The sequence below is a fragment of the Dermochelys coriacea genome, chromosome 6 (genome assembly GCF_009764565.3).
Source record: "Dermochelys coriacea isolate rDerCor1 chromosome 6, rDerCor1.pri.v4, whole genome shotgun sequence".
Classification (NCBI taxonomy): Eukaryota; Metazoa; Chordata; order Testudines; family Dermochelyidae; genus Dermochelys; species Dermochelys coriacea.
Window position 1 is genome coordinate 53413490 of NC_050073.1, and position 27535 is coordinate 53441024.

The 27535-nt window shown below is 41.7% G+C and overlaps 1 protein-coding gene across 1 annotated transcript; it reads right to left on the bottom strand.

Annotated features, from left to right (window-relative positions):
- Positions 1 to 1588: 1588 nt before the first annotated feature.
- Positions 1589 to 26099, bottom strand: SYT13 (synaptotagmin 13). The gene is made up of 6 exons (XM_038404528.2): positions 25526 to 26099; positions 17347 to 17569; positions 15691 to 15831; positions 13450 to 13763; positions 8077 to 8206; positions 1589 to 6805 (listed from the first exon to the last, which is right to left on the bottom strand). Exons 1-6 carry the CDS (start codon positions 25706 to 25708, stop codon positions 6501 to 6503), a joined length of 1296 nt encoding a protein of 431 aa, XP_038260456.1. The 5' UTR covers positions 25709 to 26099; the 3' UTR covers positions 1589 to 6500.
- Between the last annotated feature and the right edge of the window lie 1436 nt (positions 26100 to 27535).

Below are 27535 nucleotides of genomic sequence, written 5' to 3' on the forward strand. Positions count from 1 at the left end.
TGCCACAAGTCCTCCTTTTCTTTTTGCAGATACAGATTAACACGGCTGCTACTCTGAAACCAGTTCTAAATGGATGACTCAGAACTCAATCTCCTGTGTCTCAGTCTTCCATCCTTTTGTCTCCCATCTCTCTTGTTTCTGCTCTCCCCCTCTGAGACTCAAAGGACACCTCCTGTGCTCTTATGGACTTGGTATTTTAGTGAAGTACTAATGTTTGAGAGGAAGTCAGCACTGAAGGGGTTAAAAGTGGGGACAGGCCCAAACCAGAACCTCAAATCCACACCACCATTGGCTGTTCTCAAAGAAGAAGATATTACATCAGAAATGTAGCTCCCCTAATCCCATGCACCAGTTAGGGTATTCAGATGGGAATTCAGATCCAAATTTACCTTTACGGTTTTGATTCACAGTCAGCTCCAAATACCATAAAAGGCCTAATTTCCAAATCCTATCCACTCAGCCCTTTTCATCTTTAAGTGTGAAGTAATATGCATTGGAAAACATAATCCCAACTATACATACAAAATGATGGGGTCTAAATTAGCTGTTACCACTCAAGAAAGACATCTCGGAAAACATCCACTCAATGTGCAGCAGCAGTCAAAAACTCTAACAATGTTGGGAACCATTAGGAAAGAGAAAGATAATAAGACCGAAAATATAATAATGTCATTATATAAATCCAAGGTATGCCCATAGCTTGAATACTGCATGCAGTTCTGTTCATCCCAGTTCAAAAATGATATATTAGAATTGGAAAAGGTACAGAGAAGGGTAACAAAAATAATGAAGGGTATGGAATAGCTGCTATATGAGGAGAGTTTAAGAAGCCTAGGACTGTCCATTTTAAAAAAAGATGATGGGGGATGTGATAGAGGTCTATAAAATCATGAACCATGTGGAAAAAGTGAATAGGGAGGTTTTGTTTACCCCTTTGCATAACACAAAAATGAGGGGTCACCCAATGAAACAAAAAGGCAGCAGATTTAAAACAAAAAAAAAGCAGTACTTCTTAACCCAATGCAGTTAACCAGTGGAACTCATTGCCAGAGGATGCTGTGATGGCCAAAAGTATAAATGAGTTCAGAAAAGAATTAGATAGGTTTATGGAGGATAGGTCCATAGTTATTAGCCAAGATGGTCAGGGGTGCAACTCCATCTTTTGGCTGTCCCTAAACCTCTGATTGCTAGTTGGTACTGGATGATGGGATGGATCACTCAATAATTCCCTGTTCTTCCCTCTGAAGCATTTGCCACTGGTCACTTTTGGAAGACAGAGCTAGATGGCCCATTGGTGTGACCCAATATGTCTGGTCTTATGTTCTTCACAGCTTCACAAAAGCCTCTCCAGCACTGCTTTTACATTTTCTTGCTAAAAAGCAAAACAGGAACCTTCCTGTGCTTGGCAAGGGTGTGACCATGAACTCTGACTCACACCACAGCATAACCTTATGCCATCTATGTACTCAATGGTATAGCTCAAAAGGTCTTCCTCAGATTTCCACTGACCCACCACAAAAAAGTTACACGTCTGATTTGTGAGTTAGAGGCATAGGGGACATATCCCACAATTAAAACAGACACTATGTTCACAGTTTGGAATTATTTATTTACTATTGAAGATTTATATTTGTGCTGTAATGTCCAACACGATTGACAAATCGCATGCTCTCCTTTTGTGCTTTAGTCTGTGAGTACAATGTAGACAACCAAAAGCTGGTTCTGTACAATAAAGACATCAGTGAAAGGGGCTGAGTAACCAGAAGAGCTTGGTCCTTCCAACTGGAAGGCCACATGTCACCATTTTTCTGTGCTGTTCACTATTTTGAGACTTACCAATGAAAAGAACTATCTGAGTGCTAAGTATTATTATTTCCGATAGCTCATCACTCTGTTAACTTTCTTTAAGAGACAAAATTCAGTTGTGATTGAGCTGAACTTTAAAACATGTAACGTGTTCCATCTCAGCTCTGTAATTAGATCTAATCAGACCTAAACTGACATTCACAAAAGTGCAAGAAATGAGGCCAAAAGTTCAGTGCCTTTGGTAAATTTGTCATAGTGCTAGTAAACGTCATTGTGTTGAACTCTAGCCTCTGTTACTGATGTGTATTTTACCCTATTTTCCACCTCATTATTGAATCACATATGAATCATGCATTTGCTGGTGAATAACAATTGAAAACTTGCACTACACAGTACATAACAGAGAACCAATGACTCTTTACATTGTGAAGTGGAGGTAATTACAAGTGAGCCCAGTATGTAGTTCAGCTGGACATAATAGAAATCAAGTAATGCTGGTTGCAATTGGAAGAACTGAATTTCCTGTGTATCGTTTAATGATAAAAGAGGGGCTCAGTCTGGAATCTCAGATCCAAATCCCAGGCAAACACTGGGGAAACTTGAATTCAGGCCCTTCAGCTCTTGGGCGTATCTTTCTAATGGAACCAAACTACAATCTCCTCCCATCTTGAGGCAAAAAATCTTTGTATCTGGTTCCAGCTTCCTGATGATGTGTGATAATATCATACACTTCTCTAGCTCTTTTCCTCTGAGTCTTTCCAAACATTGGGCCAGATTCTCCTCTCACTTATACTGGTGCAAGTCTATTGACTTTAATGGAGTTGCACTTCAATGTGTGAAAGCATAAATGAGTCCATCAATTTACTGAGCCTCATGCTGACCCTGGTGAGGATATATAGTGATCACTTCATTCATCACTGAAATGAAATTTCTTTGCATATCAAACACAGCATTTGTTTCACAGCAAGCAACCATACTGCTGAACAATTTAGGACCAGAAGTTTGAAATTACAGTTTAGGGAAAACAGGATGTAGCTGCTACATCATTAGAATTGGGCAGGGAGACCAAATATAACACTGACTTACAAAACGCAGCATAGAAACTTTAATAACCAACAATTTTTTCTAACTATCCTCCCTTCCTTCCATGCTGGTACATTGATTCAGCACTAACAGAGAGAACAGAACTATCCACACAGCTGGGATACAGCACCCTACAGTTACAGTACATATTGTAACAGAATAGATGGGGTTTTTTTTACATACTGGTCACAAGTCAGGTTCTGTAGTCCCAATACCCTTTTCATGTAAAAAATCCACAGCTGGGAAACATATATGACAAATAGTACATATGGAATTAGGGAGCTGCATTTCCAGTGCTGTATCCTCTCCTCCATGCTACCCCACTATTTCAACAATTTCACTCCCCTCTGCACTATGAGGGACCATAACAACCAGTTTAATTAATATCACCATGCTTGAACTGTGATCAATAACTTGACCTGGATTTCTGGTCACAAAGATATCTGGTCCTTCGGGATCTCCAGTAGTAGCCAACTATCCTAACACCAGGAAAAAATGCCTTATCATAAAAATAAGGCAGATTAACAGCACTCAGAGGAAACTACAGATACTAGAAACTATAGAGGAGACAATGTTAAAATCAGTTTGCACAATTAAAACAAAACAAAAAACCAAAACAAAAGTTCCAAATCTGTAGTAAGTCTACAGCCAAATTATAGATACTGCAAGAGGTTGGGATCAAACATCCTGAATGATACTTTAGTCTTATCATTATGATAAGTTAACACTATTAATTCATGGTATATTACAGTTTTATAATTATAAAACAATGTAAAATAGAGATAATCGGAGGCTAAGATGTAAAGGGTAAGATTCACCAACATGCAGCCTCTTATTTCAATCAAGTCTATACTTTGATTTAAATAAATGTTCAATCTTATTATACTTCTGTTGATATTATAGGCATTGTGCCATGTAAACTGGAATGCATAACAGCATAGCTAACACAGCTTTTAGCTGTAATCCATTTTTTAGCATCTCCATGAGTCTTCCTCCCTCTTGTTCAGAATTTTGGCTCTTGCTTCTTAATTAAGCAGCAATCTTCTGTAGGCAAGGGAACGTATTGTGAATAATACAGGTTTAAAGTGACCAAGCCTTATCAAATGTGGTAGAGATTGGGTAATTGTTAATATAAATGCTTTGGTTTTCATAGTTTTACTCAAATTTAATGGTAGATCAATTCGATCATTGCTAGAATTAAGTGGAAACACTGTAATTTTAGTCTCGTGTCCTACTCTTATGTATTCCAGAGCTATGGACAGTATGATTATATCTTTAGCCCCTTGAATGCCTTGTCCCCATGCATGTCTCTTAAAGGTGAGCCCGCTGTTTGCAATGGAGTGGCAGGACAAGCAGTGAGCTCCTAGGACATAGCAATATCTCTGTCGATGATACCCCTTCTGTATGCCAAGACACGGAAAGGGGAGTAAATAATTACACTTAAACCAGGCCAAATCTCAAAAGCACAAGAGAAAGGTGATGGTAAGTTAGTGGGCCAGTGAAGAGAAAGTCATTCAGTCCTGAGATGATGTAGTACCTGGCAGCCTTCTGGGCTGCTCTTCTAAGCAGTGCTGGTAACTAAGATTAGGTTTCAGTATGGCACTCAGCATCCAACCCAAACTGTTGGTGAAACAATCCCATGTAATTTACTCAGTCTCATCTGCTTCCTGGAACATAATCAAAATATCCAACAGCTGCTCACCTCAGAAATTAGTCTATTTCTAAGCAGAAACGATGGCAGTAAGTAGAAGGATTTGTGGCAAGTCATTAGCAATAACTGGATAGAACACCATCAGTGATTTTTCTGAATTGTAGGATGGATCACCCTCTGGGGCACCTGGCATTGGCCACTGTCGGAAGACAAGATACTGGGCTAGATGGACCTTTTGTCTGACCCAATATGGCCGTTTTTATGTTCTTATGCCAATGACCTCATGTGAGAGACAGAGAGGAGAGCTCCCCCAAGAACACTGGGAGAAAGATATACACTACTTATATATATAGATTTGGGATAAGGGACCTTGACGCTGTCATGTTTTCAATGGCTTTTAGCAACCCTATATCCAAGATATCAAAAACTCCAGCAACGAAGGAACAGGAAGGAATCCAGACACAGGATTTGGCAGTGCTCACGTCAAAGGCTGGGTATGTACAGTATACTCTCAGGAGAATATCTGTGCTTCTTTGCCTCTCTCGCTCTTTTTATATGATCTATAGTCTCTCTCTCTCTCCCATCTTTCTCTGTTTTTCTTGGTGTTCCTCTGTCTTTTTCCATTTCTGCCTCTTTTTCCCTTCACATAGCTTCTCTCGTTTTCATATCTCAGGAGTCCATTTATTTTTGCTATTTTTGTTCCATATGACACGTAAAGCAATATGGAAAACATTGACTGCAAAATGGACACAACTATTGCAGAGACCACCACCCCAATGGGGGCTTTGGTGATGAAGGTTTGTTGACAGGTCAGAAACCTGGGACTGAGTTATAACCTTCTGGCCCATCTATTTCCATTACTTGTTTTTTTCACAGGAATAGGGACAGATTTTAAGTATATACCAGGGGCAAACGATAGTGTGTGTGTTAGCATCTCTAATTTGGTGAGGTCAAACCATGCAGAGAGCCCAGTCACTTCCACTAGAGAACCTGGCTACCACATTCTGAGATGGGAGAAGGCTTGAGTTTTGAGCCTGAATTTTACATTCCCAAGAGGAGCTCAGAAATCCTGTGTTTCTGAAAAAAGGCATACAGAGGCAAAAACAAACAAAAGGGAGATTGTGCCTTTTTTTCATTTTGTATTCATAGAAAAATTCTTCTTGTATGTATTAACCTTAGAAATGTCAATTTGCGCACCCCTGTTTTGCTGGTGGTCTCTGTAGTAGAACTAGACACAGACGGGGAGATCTCTCTCTGCCATTAATTGAAGGGCTAGAGGTGTTAACTCTTTAACAAAGAGAGCTTTTCTTCCAAATTGTTTGTCAAGTGTTTGATTTAAAAAATGTTAATAAAAAGACAAAGTGGTTTGAACATTGTGAATAAAACTCACTTCCCCTCTTACTTAATCAGGTTTCCCTTCTATGGTATGCTGTTTACCTGCTAGCTCTCCAGTCATCTATAGAGTCTTCAAGGGAAAGCAGGGTACATAAGACCTGAACATATAAAATAAAAAATAAGCAGAAAACTAAATAAATAAATAAAAACCAGGCCTTCTTTCTCCATCATAAAGAAGTATAAAAGAACACAAGCCCATTTCCCCCCCTTTCAGCTCACCTTTAAATATAACACATATAAAAGCCTATCTGACAGTCCCCATTTATTTTCACCAGCAGCTTTTCAGTGTCAGAATCTCGTCCTTGTAGAAGTTAGAGATCTGTTGGGGTCATGCATTCTATCCCTAGGAGAGAGTTCAGGACTTTGTCTGGTCTAGCTTGAGAGAGTCCTTGTGGCAGGAAAACTGAAAAAGGCAGAGTCCATAACAGAATGCTGTGATTGGTCATTTTGTGGATGGGTGTGGTTCACATTCCTGCAAGATGAAATATAACTTGGCTTACTCCTCCTGACTCAGAGACCTCCCAGTATGAAAGGCAGTTGGCTGGTCATGACAGAGATTGCCTGGCTACATATGAAGTTGGTGCCACATGGCTATCTGCCTCCTAGGGTTCCTCAGCATCTCCTCCCAGTGGTTCCTCTCTGTGCCTGTGGCATGCAGACCCAGGCTGCACTTGCCCAGTGATTGGCTCTGCCCAAGGCTGTCTTGGCTTAGCATTTCTAGTGCCACACTGGAGGCGTGTAGCAGCTCTTGGGGCACTTCAAACATGATCATCTCATTCCAGACTGGATTGATCTTATGTTTTGCATGCTTTGTCTGCTTCTTCTTCAGTTTCAGAGACTGGTGCTTCAGGATCACCTTGACAGATACATCTGCATGGGAAATGAAGGAAAGACAGACACCACAGTGATGAGCACAGGACAGGCAGAGAGAGTCATTAAAAGAGAATCTGAACTAATGACTATGGACCAAAGAAAAAGCACATGAGCAACTTCTAATTGTTTTCTCTCTCAAAATTATTTTAGTTATTTTTGCTTTTTAACTTCATTTTATTAAGCCCAAGCTGCATAGGCAGACGTTATAAAATATCAGACACTATAACCTATTCAGACTGAGATCAGCATCTGGATCTAGAGCACTCCTTTGGAGTTTAGGGAAGTTTGAATCCAAGGCTTTTGTGTACCCTGGGATAAAGCTGAAGGCCTGAGATGGAGTTTGGGACACCAGTCTGGGATTGGATTCTGAACACCTCAAAAGTTTCTATCCAGTATTCCATCCACAAAATCAATGGGTCCTATTTCCCTACATAGAAAGAACCTGCAAAGGAAAGAGGAAACTGCTGAATTCTAATATGAATTCTTTTGCCAGAGTGGATATGGCTTGTCCCATGTTGGAAGAATCCTATGGATTCCTTCCTCAACCTATGAATCCCATGAGATCACAGGAGGTAAAAAGGATTCACGGTGATGACTTTTGCCTCCCTTCTATCACCTGGCGATACAGGTCTTGCAGGTGCATGCTTCCAAAGACTCTCCCACTCTTCCCATAAGGGGTGTGGTGGGAAATTCTGCAGTGCAGAAGATGAAGCAGTGCAAGTTAACGTAGCCTCAGGGTTGCAAGTTGGAGGGAAGTCTTGGAAGAATATAACTGGCTCCCTTTCCTTACCCTACTCCTTGAAGACCTTCAGATGATTCAAGGGCAAGAAAGGATCATTACGCGCAAGCAGAATTCCCCCTTTCACAGGAGTGTGTGGCGAAGTGGTCTGAAACTGTTGTGCAGTACTTTAGCAATATAGTAGCAGGGCTTCTGGCTCTTGCTGAACCCCCTCTGCTCCACCCTCTCCTTGCCTGTCCTGAAACCACACCACAAAATGCAGTCTTTGCCACCATTGGTTTCTATCTGTAATTAGACCATTAATGGTCGTAGAATGATACAGTTACAATGAGTAGGCAGGTGAATATATGACTATGTGCTGTGTAACTAGGATATGACTACCTTAATTTATGTGCAGGATTTCTAGATATGGGGATGAGGGGCATTAGATTACATTGTGACTGTATTGACTCACCATAATCAGGTCACCCTCATTCCATTGTGTCCTATAGAAATTTGCCCAATTCTCCTGTTGCTGTTCCTCACTCACCTTTTCCCAGGAGATCTTTCAGCTGTTTGGAATGGAGATTCTTGGCTTTTATGAGCACCACAAGCAAGCGGTTTGCCGCTGGCAGATAGCTGATGGAGAGGAGTATCTCCCCATAGCCTGCATCCGGCTCCTAGAAGTCAAGAAAAAAATCATGAAAGAAAGGCAAATTCAAAATCCACTCTTGTCCATACCATTGAGCAAAGTGGGGCCAAAGATCAATGAGAAACTCTCAAATTCAGCAAGTCACGTTGTCTCTGGATCCTAGCCCTATTACACAAGGATCCCCAGTTAGACTAGTTGAGGTCTGATGGAATGAAGCAGAGAGTAGGCTCTTGGACAGAACTCATCTGAAAGGAAGTTCACAGTAGTGCTCTCCTCACTGATTCACCTGACTGTATGTGTTAACCCTTTCATTGCTGCTGGAAAATAACTGTTTCCTAACAGCAGTGTTAGGACATTTACTTGAGAGAATGGAGAGTCAGGATGTAACAGATATAGTATACTGGGCAGTACCAGAAAGATTTAAACAGAGAAATGTAGCTGCATCCCTTAGCCTTTATCCTTTTCTGACAGATTGTCCTGCAGCTGCCTCTCCAGCTGATTCATGTTTCTTGCTTTGATTATTTCCTTTGGCCATTTGTTCCTTATATCAGCTACCCTTTGTGTGAGGACATTCTGTCTAAACTTAAGTCCTGATTTTAAATAATCCAGATGTGCTATCCCCAGAGAAAGAGAAGAAAAAGTCTCTGGGTACCACAACACTAACTTACACTCATACACCGAATGAACCAGAGCTAGTCACTTAAGCTTGGAAGGGTATTTATATATAAAATCAGCTCTTGTGCCATTTGTTTTGCTTTCTTGGCATGTCTACTCCCAAATCTGTGAGTGATTCCCTCTATTTTCCCAAGCTCTGGTTTCTTTAAGATAGATGCTCTGAATGATCAAACTTTCACTTTACAAGGCCACAGTTCTTTTCTGCATTTATTTTCTGCCATTAGTAATTGGCTTTTTAGCCTTCTGGCCTTCCTCTCTCTCTCCCTCCCTCCCCCGCCCTCCATGTATACCTGTAGGCTGTACAAGAAGAAAATAATCATGCTGACAACTGATCTTTCCTTTGAAAATGACATCTTTTAGTGGTGGGGAGTCAGAGGAGTGAAAGAGAGAGAGAGAGAGAGAATGTGTGTGTGCACAGAGATATGAAAAGGGGAAGCAATTATTCACTCAAGTAGCACCAGCTTGAGACAGAAACCCCATTTTAATGTGAGGTTAATGGTCCAGAAAGGTCCTTGAAAGCCACTGTTAAATTGAGTGCATTCCCTTTGGACTTCCCAACAAAGACTAGAATCTTTAGGAGAGAGATCCCTTATCCAGGACTTTTTTGTGCCTTCCTCTCTCAGTTCTAAGTAGACTATAAATATTTCAGATTTAAGTTTTCTGCTTGCTGGCTGCAGTGGATGTGAACAGACATTCATTAACAACAGATTTACTCTCTAGAAAATGTTGCTGTCATAAATATCTGATTGGAATGACTCATACACAAACCAGCCAAGAAGTCATTACCAGAGAAACTCCAAACTCAGATTAAGCAAAGTCCTCAGAAAAGCCAATGTAAACCTTTTTCATGAACTCAGGTAAGATGCGCAGGCAGCATTGAATATCTTGTACCCATCCACCTTTTGAAAAAATCTAAATGAATCTAAAGAGAGGCAGTAGCTATGGATTCTAATCAGATTCTTGACGATGGCTATGTATTTACACATGAAGATACCTCTCTCAATATAAAATCCCACTGGAGATAAGGCTCTCACCTCAACAGAACTAGTTGAGGTACCTGCACTAGCTAAATCTAGGAAAAAACAGCTCTTTTGATGTGAAATCCTAGTGGAGACAAGTCAGAGCAATCTATCTCAATGTAAACACACACGTACACACACTTTTTTCCTCCAATAAAGACATAGCCAATGACTTGCTCTGCAGCATTGGGGACGGACTATTTGGCCATCCAAGTATTTTATACAAAATAGAACAATTTTGACAGATGAGATTGAGAAAACCCTATCCCAAAATACCCTACACCACTGCGATTAGGACACTCTCGTAAAATATGGGAGACCCAATTTCAAATCCCTGCTCCAGTTACCCCCCCCCCCCGGGCAGTTTTGTTAATCTAGTTCTTCATTTCTTTGCTTTGTATGTTATAAGCTACCTGGAAATTAAATGAAACAGTTTGTGTCAGGTTGAATGTAATGTTTTGTTCAACTGGAAATGAAATTTTGGTTGACTTTTTTGATTCATCAAAATTCTTTGGAATTTTTGGGTTTGGTTCAGGTAGAACCAATTTTTTTTCCTTCTGTTTTTCAAAACGGACAGTGAACTAAAAAAATCACTTATTTGCCGGTCTCTAATTACCCGCACCATGAGATTTAATCAGTTAATAATGTGCGTGAAGCACTTTGAGATCTTGAGATGGAAGGTGCTATGGATGCAGAGAGCATTAAACCAGTGGGAGGAGAGGAGGACACGACTAGTGGTACCAGCCTAACACCTGCAGCTTTCATAATATGGTGAACATTGCTCTGAGCCAGCAGCAGCACTCCACACATTTCCGAAGAGCAACGACATCACCCAGCCAGTTGTGAGCTCCCCTCTCCATTCTTATATCTGTGTAGGAGCATTCCAGAGAGAGTGGGTTTGACATTTTTGCACCTCATAGTTTTTCAAGGAAATATCAAACTTTAAACAAATTCCAGCAACATAGTTCCTGGAGCTGACAAAAATACCTCCTATTGCTCTCTGATCCTCTCTCTCTTGCTCCCTCATTCACTCCTATCCTGGCTCTCAATTAATGATTCATGACTTGTATTTAAGCTGGCTGTGTAATGATTGGTTCGCTCAGGTCCCTGATGATGCAAATAGAGCTTTCACTGCATATCTTTCAGCTCAAACTGGGGCACTGTTAACCTAATCCTCACGGGTTAGAAAAGGAATCAGTCTTGCCTTATCAAGTGAATGGCTGTAAAGATGAACCATGGCAGAGGGGACAATATGTCTAGGGCCCTGTCATCTTGAAGATGTATTGGTGTCTCCTAATCCTATATACAGGGAGCTTCTTGGCACCTTTTGTTTAACAGCTATGGAGCAGATTTTGGCCTTGTCTCCACGGAAAAGTTTTTCAGTATAGCCTTTGAATTTAGACCAATACAGTTATATTGATCTAATCCCCTGTGTAAACACTTTTATTCCAGTAGAAGTGTGGCTTGGCGGTGAGGGTGGGGGCTTGTGTCCCTGGGGGAGGGGTAAAGTTAAATCAAAAAAAGCCATTCTTAAACTGGAACAAGTGTGTCCACATTGTGGGGGGGGGGAGGTGGCGGGGCGGCGCAGGTTTATACCAGTGTAATTGGTGAAACTTTCCCCTGTAGCCAAGGCCAAAAACACCATCTGCTAAACTGATCCAAGCCATCCATTTATTCCTACCATCCATCTGTCTATCTCAGGGTTTTCTATAGTGCTCATCACTGTAGTATGTGAGTACTGTCCAGGTAAATTAGCATTGTGGGAAACTGGTGAACTGGTGATGCAGATTCCAAGTTCTATGATTCAAGTAAAATCACTGTGTAGTCCTCAGGTATTACAAGGCCAGATGATTACTTATTTCAGGGTTCAGCAACACAGTCAGGAATGCTTGTCCCTTGCTGTGTTGTTTGCTCTGTCCAGAACCCTGGTTCTGACTACCTGGGTACTATCTCAACCCTGTTTCTATTTGATCCTGGTGAATTTAAAAATTCACAAGTGCTCAAAATTTATGTGGTACTCACAAAAACCAAGAAATAATAGCACTGCCTTGATTAATGCAAGGTAGAGGCAGATGTTGTTTCCAACATGCAGCTTCACTGATGCATTTCAATCCTAATTTGCAGCACTCTCTGTATTCCACTGCTTGCCGCACCCGCCCCACAGCACTGTAATGCATCTCCATCCTGAGGTTTTAGTTGGGGGCAGTAGGTGATGGCTAGTGATGTTCTGTTACTTTCTTTACCCAGAAGTCACATATTACAGAACAGGCCCAACAAAGAAACACAGAACACCACTAGCCATCACCTACAGCCCTCAACTAAAACCTCTCCAGCGCATCATCAAGGATCTACAGCTTATCCTGAAAGACGATTCCTCACTCTCACAGGCCTTGGGAGACAGGCCAGTCCTCGCTTACAGACAGCCCCCCAACCTGAAGCAAATACTCACCAGTAACTACACACCACACAACAAAAACACTAACCCAGGAACCAAGCCCTGCAACAAACCCAGTTGCCAACTCTGTCCGCATATCTATTCAAGGGACACCATCATAGGACCCAACCACATCAGCCACACCATCGAGTCTCATTCATCTGCACATCTACCAATGTGATATATGCCCCTCAGCCATGTACATTGGCCAAATCAGACAGTGTCTACACAAAAGAATAAATGGACACAAATCAGACATCAGGAATTGTAACATTCAAAAACCAGTAGGAGAGCACTTCAATCTCCCTGGACGCTCAATAACAGACCTAAAAGTCGCCATTCTTCAACAAAAAAAACTTCAAAAGCAGACTTCACGGAGAAACTGCAAAACTGGAATTAATTTGCAAACTTGACACCATCAAATTAGGCCTGAATAAAGACTAGGAGTGGCTGGGTCACTACAAAGAATAATTTTCCCTCTGTTGATACTCACACCTTCTTGTCAACTGCTGGGAATGGGCTACATCCACCTTGATTGAATTGGCCTTGTTAACATTACAAAAAGTAATTTTCCCTCTGTTGATATTCACCCCTTCTTGTCAACTGTTGGGAATGGGTCACATCCACCCTAATTGAATTGGCCTCATTAGCACTGACCCCCTCTCGGTAAGGCAACTCCCATCTTTTCATGTGCTATATGTTTATAACTGCTTACTGTATGTTCTACTCCATGCACCTGATGAAGTGAGTTATAGTCCATGAAAGCTTATGCCCAAATAAATGTGTTAGTCTCTACGGTGCTACAAGGACTCCTCGTCGTTTTTTACTGTAGGTCAGTGATTGATTATCATGTAACACAAGGAGAAGGAAGGGATGGGTAGGTGCTGGGAGCTATAAGGTTAGGAGCTGAGTTGGAGCACTTTGATTACTTGCTGAAATGGTCAGATATTGAGTTGTGCTGCTGATCTTTTGAAGCCATTGGAGTTGTGGAGGCTCATCACAACTCAGAATCTGGCCCAGTGTAAATGCAGACCTGATTATTACATGCCCATTGAAATACAGTCATATTGAAATAAGCGTCTCTAACTTTGGAACCTAACTCTCGTTATATTGCCTGAACTCTGATAAGTATTGACGTGATACCTTCTTAGGGGTCTTCAGTTTCTCCCACTGGGCCATTCTGAAGGGTTCCCCCACATTAGCCAGGCTCAGTTTAATTTCCCCAACAATGCTGTGCCTAGAGAACCTGTCGCAGTTCCTCAAGGTGAGAGTCAGCATCGCTTCTAGCACCTCCTCCTCAGCTAACGGGAACAGCAGAGCTTCCTCCCATATGATGTGGTGCACTTTCTTCTTCAGCACTGTCTGGGTTCCTGTGGTGCCAGACTTGCTCACCAAGGTGCCCAGGATGTAGCAGTCACAGCCAGCATCCTGGTCCCCTATCATGCTTCCATGCATAGCTGGAGGACAAGGAGAGGGAAGCTTGCATTAAAAGAAACATCGTATTACAGGGCTAGGTATGCAAGGGCAGAAGGCTGTGGGGCCTTTACCTGTCTCACTATAGTCATAAAATAAAATGAGCTGCACAGACATCCAAGATGGTGCTAAAACCTGCTGTTCCTTCTAACTAGCACTGGAGAGACCAAAGTCCAGGGCCCAATGTTATTTATTTTTCCTTCAGCATGCCCAAGAATCTTATTGTTCTTGTCCTTCAGCAAATGCACAAGGATATTGTTATTGTCTGGGAGATTTTGCATCTCACTCAAGTAAATGTGCATCGCTCAAGGGCACTGAACCAGTAGCCTGAGAAGACACATGAAATATTCAGGGGGGTGTGGGAGGGGATTTTAATTTATCTTCACACTGGATCAGAAAGAGAACCTCGTATAAAATACATTAAAGGGACTTGGTCAGTCACAGAAGATAGAGGTGTACAAGGCTGCTTAGCACATCTAGTCCATCCCCTAGGGACCAGTGCGGTATGTCCCTAAAGTTCATTCCCAAGTGTTTTGTCCAGTCTTTTTGAAATGGCTTCTTTGGGAGACCATTCCACAGTCTAATTGTTCTCAGTGTTGGGATTTTCCTCTTGATATTCAGCCCCAGATTTCCCTGTTCTTTATTTCATCTTGAGGCTGAAAGGTCTTAAATGAAAAAAGTGTACATAAAATATCATTTCACATTCCATGAGCAGTGACAAATGAATCTATCAGCCCTCCAGGCCAAGGGCTGCAGCAACGTGTCTACTCCTCAGCAGGGTAATGTAGCAACAAGGCCTCTTTGTGACTGCAAAAGTCAGCGTGCATGATTGTCAGTGGAAAGATGCCCTTCTACCCACTGGCTCAGCAGCTGAGAGCAGTCAAGGCTTTGACACCCAGGAGACTCCTCTGTCTCCATAAGAGAGTAGAGCTTCCGTTGAGCTGACAGGGAGAGCACAACGTTCCTATGAGAGCTCACTGAACATGCAGGACAACCTCGGAAAGAAACTCAAGTCTGTGGGCTTGTTGCTGGCAGCTTGCCCAACATGATGGCTGCAATTTAACACCCCTTCAGTCCTTGCTTAGGAAGGTGATAGCTGGGCTGGTTTTGGGGGAGGGGAACTCATACTATCTGTGAAGTACTCACTCAGCTCTGCTTTACACACCCCAGGAGGACTGTGACTAGCAAGCAGAGGGTTAACAGGGCTCTATCTCTGAGTAGTAGCGCAGCTCCCCCAACTGCCTGTCCTTGGTGAGATTGCCAGAGAGCCCGGTCATATGGCTAGGCTCAGCTGGAGGGAGTTACCTTATCCACAGGGTATATAAGAGGAATGTGATTTAAACATCTCTTCCTCCAATTTGGCTTGAGTAAGAGGGTTGTTATATGTAGTGTTAGACCTTTCTTTTGATAGTTGAGCTGTGGGAAGCTCTATAGATTTTCCTGTCACTTACGTGAATCATAAATCCATGAACTGGTTTGTCCTTCATCTGGATTTGCTTAACAGGACCAGACAGAAGGGCTAATCAAAAAAGTGTTTGGCAGGAGGGGTGGGAGGAATTTGGGGGTATTGAGCCTGTCACCTCATTGGGAGCATCTCCTTAAAACAACAGTAAGAGAGAAGGATCCTTATCTGCCCACCTCGAACATGGGTAGAATAGGACAAACTCCTGATTCCCTCATTCTGCCTTTGTGCGCACAAGCTGTTGCTAAACCATGGTGCATTCTTTTCAAGCAGTGTAATCTCTTGGCAATTCTAGTTTGAAAGCCTCATAGCCAATAAAATGTCCCTCAGTTCTGTGGGGACATGTTGATTATTATATAGGAGGTGAAATACTTTGAGTCAGAAGATATTTTGTATCTCTCAAATAAAGGCTTGTTTATATAAAATAGGCAGAATGGGGAGCCACTTACCTTCAAGAAAGGCCACACACAGCTCAGCTTTCTGTCGATCATACCCAAGGGAATAGCGGAGCTCAGGGACCTGGTTACAGCTGGCTGCTTTCTCAGGGTTCAGGTGCTCAGTGACACACACATCCTGTACTGCACCTGGGACTGAAGTAACCCAGTTAGCAAGGCTTCATTCCTCATCAAGCCAAATTCACCACCTGGCTTCCCTGACTGTTCTGTAGCGCTGCCCTCCCCCTCTCACTTTCCACCTCCTTCCAGATGTGGACAAGCTTCACTTTCTGTGTGCTACCTGGGCTTTAGCCATACCTCCCACTCCATTACCAACCCATAGTAACGACACATGTGCTTGCTCTTGGATTTCTTTTTCACATATTCCCTCAATTAGACTGTAAGTTTTTTGGGGTAAGGACTTCACAGCTGACTCTGATCCCACTTACAATGCTAACAAATTTTACTAAAGCTATTTCAATGAATTCAATCCTTTTTAGGGGATCCTCTTTCCCACACAGACAGCCATTGTTACCTTAATTCCCACAGTGCCTGGCTAGGTAGAAAGTGGTGAGGCTGGAAGGTTGTCAGGCTGTTTGGATTGGAGTATATATTACATTAATTACCTCAAGTAAAGTAAAGGACTGAAAAGGAAGCCACAGTATTTTATTGTCAGATACTGGTGCATGCAGTATTAGTTTGGATCAGGTGCTGGAAGGCAGCAATGGTAGGGGGCTGGGACTTATTCCCCAAGCAAACGCCAATCAGAGTCAAAATCAGTGTGACATGGTATACAGAGGAGAAAGCAAACAGTTCTTGTTTTATTTTAATAACACTTGACCTATGGAATCAAGCACAGCAGGAAGCCAGAGCATTTGTGGAGTTGGTAGTGCACAGAAGATAGTGCACTGATACACACACCTCAAGCTCTGGTGCCAGCCTATGTGCAGCCATCTTGTTTTAGCAGCTCAGTCCTATTGCCTTCCTTCTGATGCTGTAGGCTGATGCTTAAATGCTCACCTCCCCTTCTTTCCCAGTGTGGAGGGGTTGGGAGAGTGGCTCTCTACCCAGAAAGAGACAGAGAAACTGTCAAGTACTGCCAAGTGATTTTTCAAGTTAAAAATAAATCTCTATATAAACCATGCATGGAGTGCATTGTTCCCACTGGAAAATCCCCAGGAAGACTATATTAATGTTATAGCCACCAGGATCAATTGTGCTATTAAAAAGGCAGCTCAGTAAAATCAATATGGGCACAGAACCATCACAAGCATGAAATGCTGCCAGATGCAAACAGTTAGAATTAGACTCTCTAAGGTCAGAGGACTCTAGACTTAAAACTATTCAGGGCACTGATGTGTGCCCCTACTTCACTAATGGAACCCCCTGATGGACTCCATCTCTACTTTATCTTAACCTATCACATTTAAAATGATGGTGGACAGAGCAAGCCTCTGGTGGTTTGCCAACTGAGCACATTTGTGCTGGGATCATTGAGAGAGAAGAACTATGGAGCCCCAAATGGTAATTTTTACATCTACCATTCTGATTATAACTGCATTTTAATCCTGTGTACAAGACCTACGTTGCTTATCAGACACCTGGGCACTGGAGCAGAGGATCACCAGTCTGAAGAGGAAATGGTTCCACTGGATTTGGAAATGCTCCTACCATTTTGAGGGAGAACAAATAACTCCTCATTGACTTGTATCTTCATTCTGTTCTGATCCTGAACTTCATCTTTTCCTCTAGTTGGCTCTTCAGTTGACTTCAAGGCATAATCCACATAATTAACAATTTCTGGGGCAGTCATGACTGGTTTTGGGCCATAGGTGTTGGGAAACTTCAGAAGGGTCCGAGGCTGGATGGGTTCAGTAGTCTTCTTAATGCTGAACTGAAATAAAGATCCTGTTCATTATTCTGTATAGATTAGACTAATGCTACCAACTTGCCCAAGACCAGCTGAACTCAGACCAAGGGAAAAAATGATCCATCCAGTCATTTCTAATGGCATTGTTACTTGGCTGATTGAACTCACTGCATCTTCTCAGTTTGTGTCCTCTTCAGACTCACTCGTCAAAGCATTTGTTTGCAATAGAAAAGGGAAACTTTCCCATTTGCTGTTTTTCCCCTCCCCCTTCACATTAGCAATACACCCCTACTTTACATGTCTATGCCAATTCCTTACCAAGCTCAGATGTTATGAATGGAGCTGGGTCTGTGCTGTGACTGTATGATCCAAAGAAAGCAAGTCATCAATCAGGCAGACTAGTTTTGGTGCTCGGAGGAGTGCTCACACTACCTCCTTGGGAAGGTGTAGTAAACATTTCCCACATGTTTGCCAGCCACAGCCTTACAGTCACATCTCCCCACATGTTTTGGGATGTCCAGTGCCATTGGCAGTGCTGTGTTACTTTTTCTGTCACTGGACTCAGGAAACACGATGACTGGGATTTGTGACTGCCCCTAGAAGTGGGAAGGCTTATTGCATCCTAACAGGCCAGACCTAAGGGTCTAAAACACTGTTCTTGAATCTTATTATCTCTGCGTTCAGAACAGCGATGGAAAAACTTCTTTCTTGCCCCATCTACAGCCAGCTACCTAAACGTCTGTTCTCTGCTTCTGAACATTTATTTACCCTCTCTCATATAAGTATTTCCTGTGGTTGGAGTTATCATCTGCTGACTATATTCTGATGCTTAGTTTGAAGCTCAGAGGCCTCTGAGTGGCTTTATCTCAACTTCAGTAGGAATTTTACTATCAAATTGCTGGCTGTTGTGAAACTAAGTTAATGGAGTGACAGCTAAATTGAGCCAGGAAAGCGAGTAGCAAAATAACTTCATATAAGCAACAAAGGAAATATATGTAATGTTTACTAAAAAGAAAATTTCCATAAAACTGCTTAAAGGGTAACAGGCTCAAGAGGAGGTCCGGAGGCAAACCTGGGGAATGGTGATCCAGTGGACTGTCAATAAGTAAATTGCAGTAGCTTTGAAAATACATAGAATTCATAGTGAGAGGCAGCGTGGTCTAATGGATAGTGCACTGGACTAAGAGTCAGAAAGCCTAGATTGTATTCTAATCTCTGTCACTAACTGACTGTGTAACCTTGGGCAAATAACATTACCTCTTTGAGCTTCTGTTTCCTCTCCCATATGTTGTCCATCTTATCTATTTAGACTGAAAGCTCTTTAGGTCAGATAATGGTTCTTACTATGCATTTGTCATGTCTAGTACAGTGGGGCTGTGATCTTGACTAAGATCTCCAGGTGCTATTGTAATATAAATAATAAAGAGTTTGGCAGTAAGGATTTTGAACTTGAGATAGGCCTGAGTCACGAAGTTCAAGCCTAGGTTTCAGAACTGTTCAGATTTTGTTTAGCTGATTATACAGAGAGGGACCAGTTGCAAAGTTTGGAGTGGGGTCAGGTCCATCTCAGTTTTAGAGCAACAGGCCCTGACTTTCTCTCAAAGCTTCATGGGAAAATATTATCAATATGTCCTCTGTATGATGTTTTTTTTTCATTTCCCTTGGAATCATCAGGCATTGGCCACTGATTCTGGTTTATAACTCACCCAACACCATAGTGTCTGAGCACTTTCCAGGGAACAAACAAGATGAAAGCATCAACAAATTAAGGTAAAAGTTCCTTGATTAGATGGACTGACATTTTGGTCTGATAGGTCAGAGTTCGTTTTATGATTTCAATCCCATGCTGGTTCACAAGAATCAACACAGAGTACAGATGGATAGTGCGAAAAGCACAACAATGAACTCAGAGCTGTGGGATAGTTGCTATAGCTCACCCAACATAGGAACCCTTCATTGAGAAGGAGAGGCCGCTAAAAAATCTGTCAATGGGACATTGAATTCCACCCCCACCTACACTCTAAACATTAATCCCAGCTATGTGTAATTTAAATCACTCTGTGTGAACATATATTTGTATTTGTCCATGGAAAAAACAGAGACTGAGTAGGAGCTATCCCAACTCTGATCAGTTTGCTTTCGTGCTTCTAAGGCATTTAGAAGATCTTGTGCGAAGGGTGCTGGAGAAGTGGAAAAGACTGTTTTATTGTGAGCATGCTGTCATGGAAGGATCTCTTGTCCCATTAACTGCCAAGCTATTTTATTTTACAATTAGACTGAGAGAGAGCAAGACAATATTCTTAATTGTAATTAATGTTTTCCCATTAGTTACTTTGATTCATATTAATAATGAATGTGGATGGTGCCATGGGAGAAGCAGTCTCTTGCGTTAGAGCTTTTTGCTCCTAGACCCCATGTCTTCAGGGCATATTCACATTCCTCAAGGAGCAGCTCAATAGAGCAGAAAGAATAATGTAGTTTGATTTTTAACCACACTCTGCATGTGATGCCCACAGAATCATAGTGACATAGCCATTAGCAATGGAAGAGTCCTATTAGGTCATTGCCTCCATCTCCCCAGGTAGCCAGTGCAGGATTGTTCACTATAGTCCACTATCAATGCTCTCTCCATTCTAGTTTATGACCTCTGGTCTATACTCTTAAAGAGAAATTCACCCCTCTGATGAGGGCCAGCCCTGGCCGTAAGTGGGACTTAAACAGTGAGTAAGCCTCTTGCTGGCAAAAAGGATGGAGTGGGATTTCACTCTTAGAGATTTAAACATCAGTTCTGAAATACTTAAACTTGAAATAACAGGTTCAAATCCCAGCATGGTCAGGTCAGTCTTTCTTCTTTCTAAAGTAAATCAAGTGTGTTCTGTGCAGTTGGCAGGACCCTCTGGGCAATATCTTGGTGAAAAAATGGCCCTGGTTGCTCTACATAGACATTAAATATCCCATGCCCTGGAGCTTGTGACCAACATCGCGTTTTCCTTCACTTTTATACAAAGAGTGCTCTGCAATAGCTATCCACCTGGCTGCTGCCCTCCAGACCAGAGGTGGCTGTATTTCAGTGGTGTACGTCTATACTACATGAAGCAGCTGAGGAACTTTTGAGATGAAAGATGCTATATAAATCGTGAAGTATTGTTATTACTATCGCTTCCCCTGCTTGCTAAAAGCCCAACACTTAGTCAGGAAATCCATCAGCACACAACAACTAACAGCTTCACTGGGTTTACATAATACGTTCGTCTGTCTGCTCTTCAGAATTAGAGATGAGAGACGTGCAAACCAGTGGGGACCAATCCACCCCCTCCTCCAACTGCATCTGCCTCTGTTTATTGTTCATGCTGCCAGCTCTGCTTCGCAAGTGCTGGCAGCTGATACTCTTACTGAGCATTGTCCACAGAAAGTCCCTTTTACAAATCAAACTACAGCAGCAGTCTTAAATAAAGTGAAGAGCAAGAGAGCGTAATCTGTTCTATGTGAAATAAGACCAAACTAGATAGGATGCTGCTCTTGACCCTTCTGTGTTCCTCCTTGACATTATTAAAATGCTGGCCTAGATTATTTCCTTGGCTCATCTTGTATCTGACTCACAAGCAAAACAAGCTTGTGATTGTTACTGTCTCCCATGCTCTGAGGCTTTTTCAAAGTGACAATATAAAAGCCACCTCGTTTTACTTGTTCTGTAGATATATCTTTGTTTGCACAAGACCCAATCCTGTTAATAGGTGCTTTTCAGAACTCTGGGGCTTTTCTATACAGTAAACATAGAGCTTGTCTACACAGCTCTGTCAAAGTGCACTAGAGAGGTATGATTTGTAGAGCGCTCTAACATGTGGTGCTCTAACTGCCCCATGTGGCGCACCCTAGGAGGTAACTAGTTCATGTTGATGTATTCCCATTTCAAACAATGTGAGGTCAATGTTAAAGAAAACAACATAACAGTTGATCCAATATAGTCTAGCTGCCTATCTCTTGCTCAGAATCCCCTGATATTGACAAGCCTCAATAATAAAGCGTTCTGAGCACTGGCTAGGTAGGACATACAGTGTATTAAAGTAGCTTTCTGTTAGTGGACAAAAAAAAAAGACAGGATTGTTCATAATAACAGACACAGATGATGTACAGCACTTCACAGACATAAAACTAAATTTGAAATTAATCTTTACAATGAATATGGAGTACTTTTAAATCTGAGACATTTTAGGGAGTGCATGTTCCTGGCAATAGGTTCCTTTTAATTTGGAAAGAACTAGCAAACATATGGAATATGGGAACTAGGGACATTTTGCACCTTCAGTGACAGAATGCTCTGTTCATCTTTCTGGAATTCTTGCAAAAAAAAATAATAATTAGATACTAACCATAATACCTAACTGATGATCAAAACATTAGTCTCCTCCTACTGCTCTAGGGTAATAATGTTGTACTAAGAGCTGGGTGAATAATTTAACAAGATATTGGTCACATACTATATTAAAATATTGCAAGTTTTGCTAAATTAATAAATATTATGAGAGCCTGAACCTATGAGGTTCTGGGGACCCTGAGCACAGTTTGATTTCAGTGGTAGACCAAAATGCACTTCAGTGGTAGATCTGAACGCTTAGCAATTTGCAGGATGGGACTCGAAGGGAGAAGCTGCAGAAATGTATTAACACTTTCCAAAGGCTTTTCTTAAAGTCTTTCTCAAGAAACTATTCAGGAAAGTTGGCTACTCCAAGGGTGAAGGCATATGAAGAATTAAAAATTGGTTTAGAGCTAAAACAATAAAAAGTAGCATTAGAAAAGAAATGGTCTTTGTTTGAAGAAGTGGATAATGGAGTGCTCTGTGGATAGTGTTGCTCAATATATTAACAATCTGGAAAACAGGTGAAAGTGATGCACAATAAAGGTTTGAAATGAAATTTTCCAAAGCAGCCTTGGGGCATGAGCATCCAATTCCCATTCACTTTTAATTGTATACTTTGAAAATCTCAGCCTTGTTGCATAGTATTGTATCAAAGAGCAAACTGGAAAAATCAGCAGATAATAATCTATTAGGTTAGCCAAAGCTAATGAGAAACGTGAGGAGGACCTAGGAAACTGGGCAACACGTTAACAGATAAAATTCAGAATAAATACAGGCAAATCTCCATTGGAAAACACACTCTACCCTACTCACTGAAGGGTTCAGAAATAGTCGTAATGCCTAGGGGAAAAGATTTAAGTTCAGTAAAGGTATCTACTCAATACCCAGTGGCAGTCCAAAAGAATCAATAATATGGAAACCTGGTGCCATTATATGTGTACACACTACAAATGTTATCAGCTTTGAGAGACAAGGTGGGTGAGGAAGTAATATATTTTATTGGATCGACTTCCATTGGTGAAAGAGACAAGCTTTCAAGCTACACAGAGCTCAGGTGACCTGAAGAAGAGTTCTGTGTAGCTCAAAAGCTTGTCTCTTTCACCAATAGAAGTTAGTCCAATAAAAGATATTACCTTACCCACCTTGTGTCTCTAATATCCTGCGACCAACATGGCTATAACACTGCAGGTAATCAGCTTTGACCATCTTGTCTCAAAATAACTGCAGCAGAAATATGATGAGACTGGTACTATTTACTTTGGAAAGAAAAAAAGAGTCCATTATATAGGGACTGAGTATGCACTAATAAATGGCACAGAGAAAGCCAATTAGGATTCCTACTGCAGTTTTCAATGATACAAAAATAATAGAGCAGTCCATATAATTTAAAGGCAAATGAATAAAGACTTTGTTATACAATATATCATCAGCTTTTGGAACTAGCTGATGTAGCATTAAGGCAAATTAAGGTTTAGTAAGAATGAGAAAAAAATCATTCAACCCATATAAATGAGAATAGCGTCTACAGTAACACGAGTTAGGGTAAAACTTTCAATGACCATCAGGCTTTATGTTATATGTTTTATATATAAAACTGTGAAAAAAGCTAATGCGGTTTTGGGATGCATCAGGAGAGGCATTTCCAGTAGGGATAAGGAGGTTTTAGTACCGTTATACAAGGCACTGGTGAGACCTCACCTAGAATACTGTGTGCAGTTCTGGTCTCCCATGTTTAAAAAGGATGAATTCAAACTGGAGCAGGTACAGAGAAGGGCTACTAGGATGATCCGAGGAATGGAAAACTTGTCTTATGAAAGGAGACTTAAGGAGCTTGGCTTGTTTAGCCTAACTAAAAGAAGGTTGAGGGGAGATATGATTGCTCTCTATAAATATATCAGAGGGATAAATACAGGAGAGGGAGAGGAATTATTTCAGCTCAGCACCAATGTGGACACAAGAACAAATGGGTATAAACTGGCCACCAGGAAGTTTAGACTTGAAATCAGACGAAGCTTTTTAACCATCAGAGGAGTGAAGTTTTGGAATAACCTTCCAAGGGAAGCAGTGGGGGCAAAAGATCTATCTGGTTTTTAAGATTCTACTCGATAAATTTATGGAGGAGATGGTATGATGGGATAATGGGATTTTGGTAAGTAATTGATCTTTAAATATTCAGGGTAAATAGGCCAAATCCCCTGAGATGGGATATTAGATGGATGGGATCTGAGTTACTATAGAAAATTCTTTCCTGGGTATCTGGCTGGTGAATCTTGCCAATATTCTCAGGGGTTAGCTGATTGCCATATTTGGGGTCGGGAAGGAATTTTCCTCCAGGGCAGATTGGAGAGGCCCTGGAGGTTTTTTGCCTTCCTCTGTAGCATGGGGCATGGTTGACTTGAGGGAGGCTTCTCTGCTCCTTGAAGTCTTTGAACCATGATTTAAGGACTTCAATAGCTCAGACATGGGTGAGGTTTTTCATAGGAGTGGGTGGGTGAGATTCTGTGGCCTGCGCTGTGCAGGAGGTCGGACTAGATGATCAGAATGGTCCCTTCTGACCTTAGTATCTATGAATCTATGAATCTATGTTCCAGACCTGAGGTCATAATTAGCCAAGGGAAAAAAGTTTTTAAAAATAATTCTCCTCAAGGTTCAGTATTGAGTATTCCAAAATTAGGTGCATCAGGGAAGTGTTACAATTTACTGCTGAAAGAAAAGGAGTACTTTTGGCACCTTAGAGACTAACAAATTTATTTGAGCATAAGCTTTCGTGAGCTACAGCTCACTTCATCGGATGCATAACACGGCTGCTACTCTGAAACCTGTGAATTTACTGCTGATGTATCTGGCTACTGACAGGTCAGAGGAGTAAATGGACCATCAGTCTGTTCCAGCCTGCCAGTCCCTATGCTCCTATTTTGATTGAACCCTTTGAGCAATTAAGTTAGATCACCAGGGTTATCTGGCATTTGCAGCACTTCAAAACAGCTGTTGTAGTAAGTGAAAAGGAAAAGAAAAAGCAGGTCACAGTAGGCATGGTGAGAAAGTAGACTCTCCACAGTTAAGGTTATCACTAGATTTATATTATAAACCTTATTTTAACCACATGTCTTAACTTTTCTAAAACTTCATCTGTTTCACATGTGGAGGAGGATTGTTTTCATAATAAACCAGCTGTTTACATAGAAGCCTTTCCACTATACTGCAGTAGCCATAAGTGTATGTGTGTGCAGAGAGAGAGATTATAAAAGATTCTGACACTATTGATATTCTGCTCTTACTCTGCACACAACTATGTTCTGACTGCTTCTTAGTAGAGTCCAGATTTCTATTCTAGCCAAATGATTTCCCTTGGGATCTAGCCTGACAATTCAAGTGGAATTTCAAATCTTCTTTTTCTGTATTTTTGCCACCAGAAGCTTTCTCTTTGGTAAAATGACACTCTTGCTTTGTGCATTTTGCAGGTCACCTCAGTCTCCCTTCCCCCACTGAAATGTTGCTACATCCTGAATCCTGCAAACAAATAGGATGTGATAAATCACCCACCACAGTCTGGCATGGACTTTGCATTCCTGCCATCTACACTTACAGAAAAGTGGCAGAGTAAATTAGAGAAGGTAGTTTACCTGCTGGACTGGCTGAAGCATACTGGGCTTAGCATTTTCAGTGTCCATGTCTTGGTCCTTTCCCGAGAGTCCTTTCCTAGGTTGCCTGAATTTGCACAAGCAGGTAAGACCGCAGAGGGCAAGGATGCTAGTTACAGTCCCCAAGGTGGCACCCAGAGCTATAACTGGGACAGATAAAACCATTGTCTCAGGCTGCACAGATGTTACACAAGAATCATGCGATTCTTCTTCTCAAGCAGTATGTATTTCATTCATTCCCTTTCAGAATTTAGCCTGGTTTCATTCACTTTGAAGTAAGAAAAAAGAGTTTCAATAACAGCAGGGAAAAGAAGTGACTCTGAAGACAGAAATAAATTATTCCAGGTTTGCTAGGCAATGAGGTAGCCTCTCCAACCTGCTGATGGAGTTTCTGGTTTTATGTTCCTGGCCAGGCAGGGAAAAACAGAAGTAGTAGTGGCTGTGGTGCCTGCAATCCCTTTACAGCCGCAAGCAGGCAGTTTTCATTGAAGCTTGTTCTCCAGCTCCACTGGGAAAAGTCTGATGTGCGATAGAGGGAAGACGTCAGCAGAAAGGGGTGGGCCCTGCAGGCTAACCCACAGAGAGAATGTCCAAGTGTTGGATCAGCTCTTTAGCAGGGTTTGGGAGGGCTGGGAGTTTAATTCTCTGGGGGGGGGCGGGGGGAATTGAGTTAGGATTTTTTTTCTTAAAGTTAATGTAATGGATGATGAAAAGCGCCAGCCTGATAGACCCTGGAGACTGGTACAATGAACTCTCTATAATAAGGGTAAAGTTTGTTTGTGTGGGAGACAGAAGTTCTTCTCAGGGTCCAGCCCGAGACCATAGAATGAACTACCCCAGAAACCAAGGGCCACCATAAACCTCAGCACCTTCCTCTCCAAGTGCAAGGCACATTTGTTTGACCTGCTTGCTTTAACATAAGCACATCCATTCTGTGTGTGTGTGTGTGTGTGTCTCTCTGTCTGTAATGTATAAAAATAAACCCTACCAAAACAAGACATTCCAGTGCATACACTTCTCCCTCTGAGGAGAGAACAAACATGACAGATGTGTAGTCACATTGCTTAATGCCCTACTGGAAGGATCTCGGGTACTGCACTGACATGTGTGACACACAAACCTGAACAGAGCAGAAAAGGTTATGCTTCATTTTACTATCCTGCCAGCATTCCTCATCCCTGGAAGGATCCCCTCTTGGGATGATAGGGCAATTAATTTTCAGTGTCTCATTCAATCCTTGCTCTCTCTACTGAGACTGACATAAAGAGGGAAAATTAGTGCCACCTCTAAAGGTGTTTTTGGTAATATGGACACCTGTCCCTACAAGGACTGGACCAAGATCAAACTTGGCCCTGTACATATTGATAAAACTTAAAAAAAAAAAAAGCTGAAACCCCATAATTCTGTAAAACTGAGAATTTAAATTGATAAAAATAGAAAAAAAGACTTAAAAATAAACATCGATATCCATCAAAATTACATAAAAATAAAATTCAAATTCAGCCAGGCCTAATTCTAATGGATCCTTGAAGCTTTCCTTTTGATCTCCTCTTTTCACTGTCTCACATTCATATTAAACAGTATGTGAAGTTTCCTGGGATCACTAGGGTTGCTCCATGAAGACAGGAATGCAGGAGCAGGGAGGCTGGCACAGGGTAAACAACATTGCCCAGGAGGTTCTGTTTTCTTTTACCTCTTCCAACAGTCCTAAACAAAACTGCAATGGTCAAATCAAAGGCCTTAGTGTTTGGGAATCATTCTTCAAGTCCCCAAGCGGAGAAGTGCTGTGGGATACTAACAAGGACAGAACTGAATACTAAGGCCAAGTGTTTCAGCTGTATGTCTGCACTTTAAATCAAGGCTTTCCAAGCAGCCTCATCTCTCAGCTGCCCTGGTTGTGAACCCTCTGAAGCCAGTACCATACAATTTTTGGCTGCAACTGGTTCTCTAGAGGATGCCAGTGGATGGTAATTTATGGCAGCTTTCTATTGT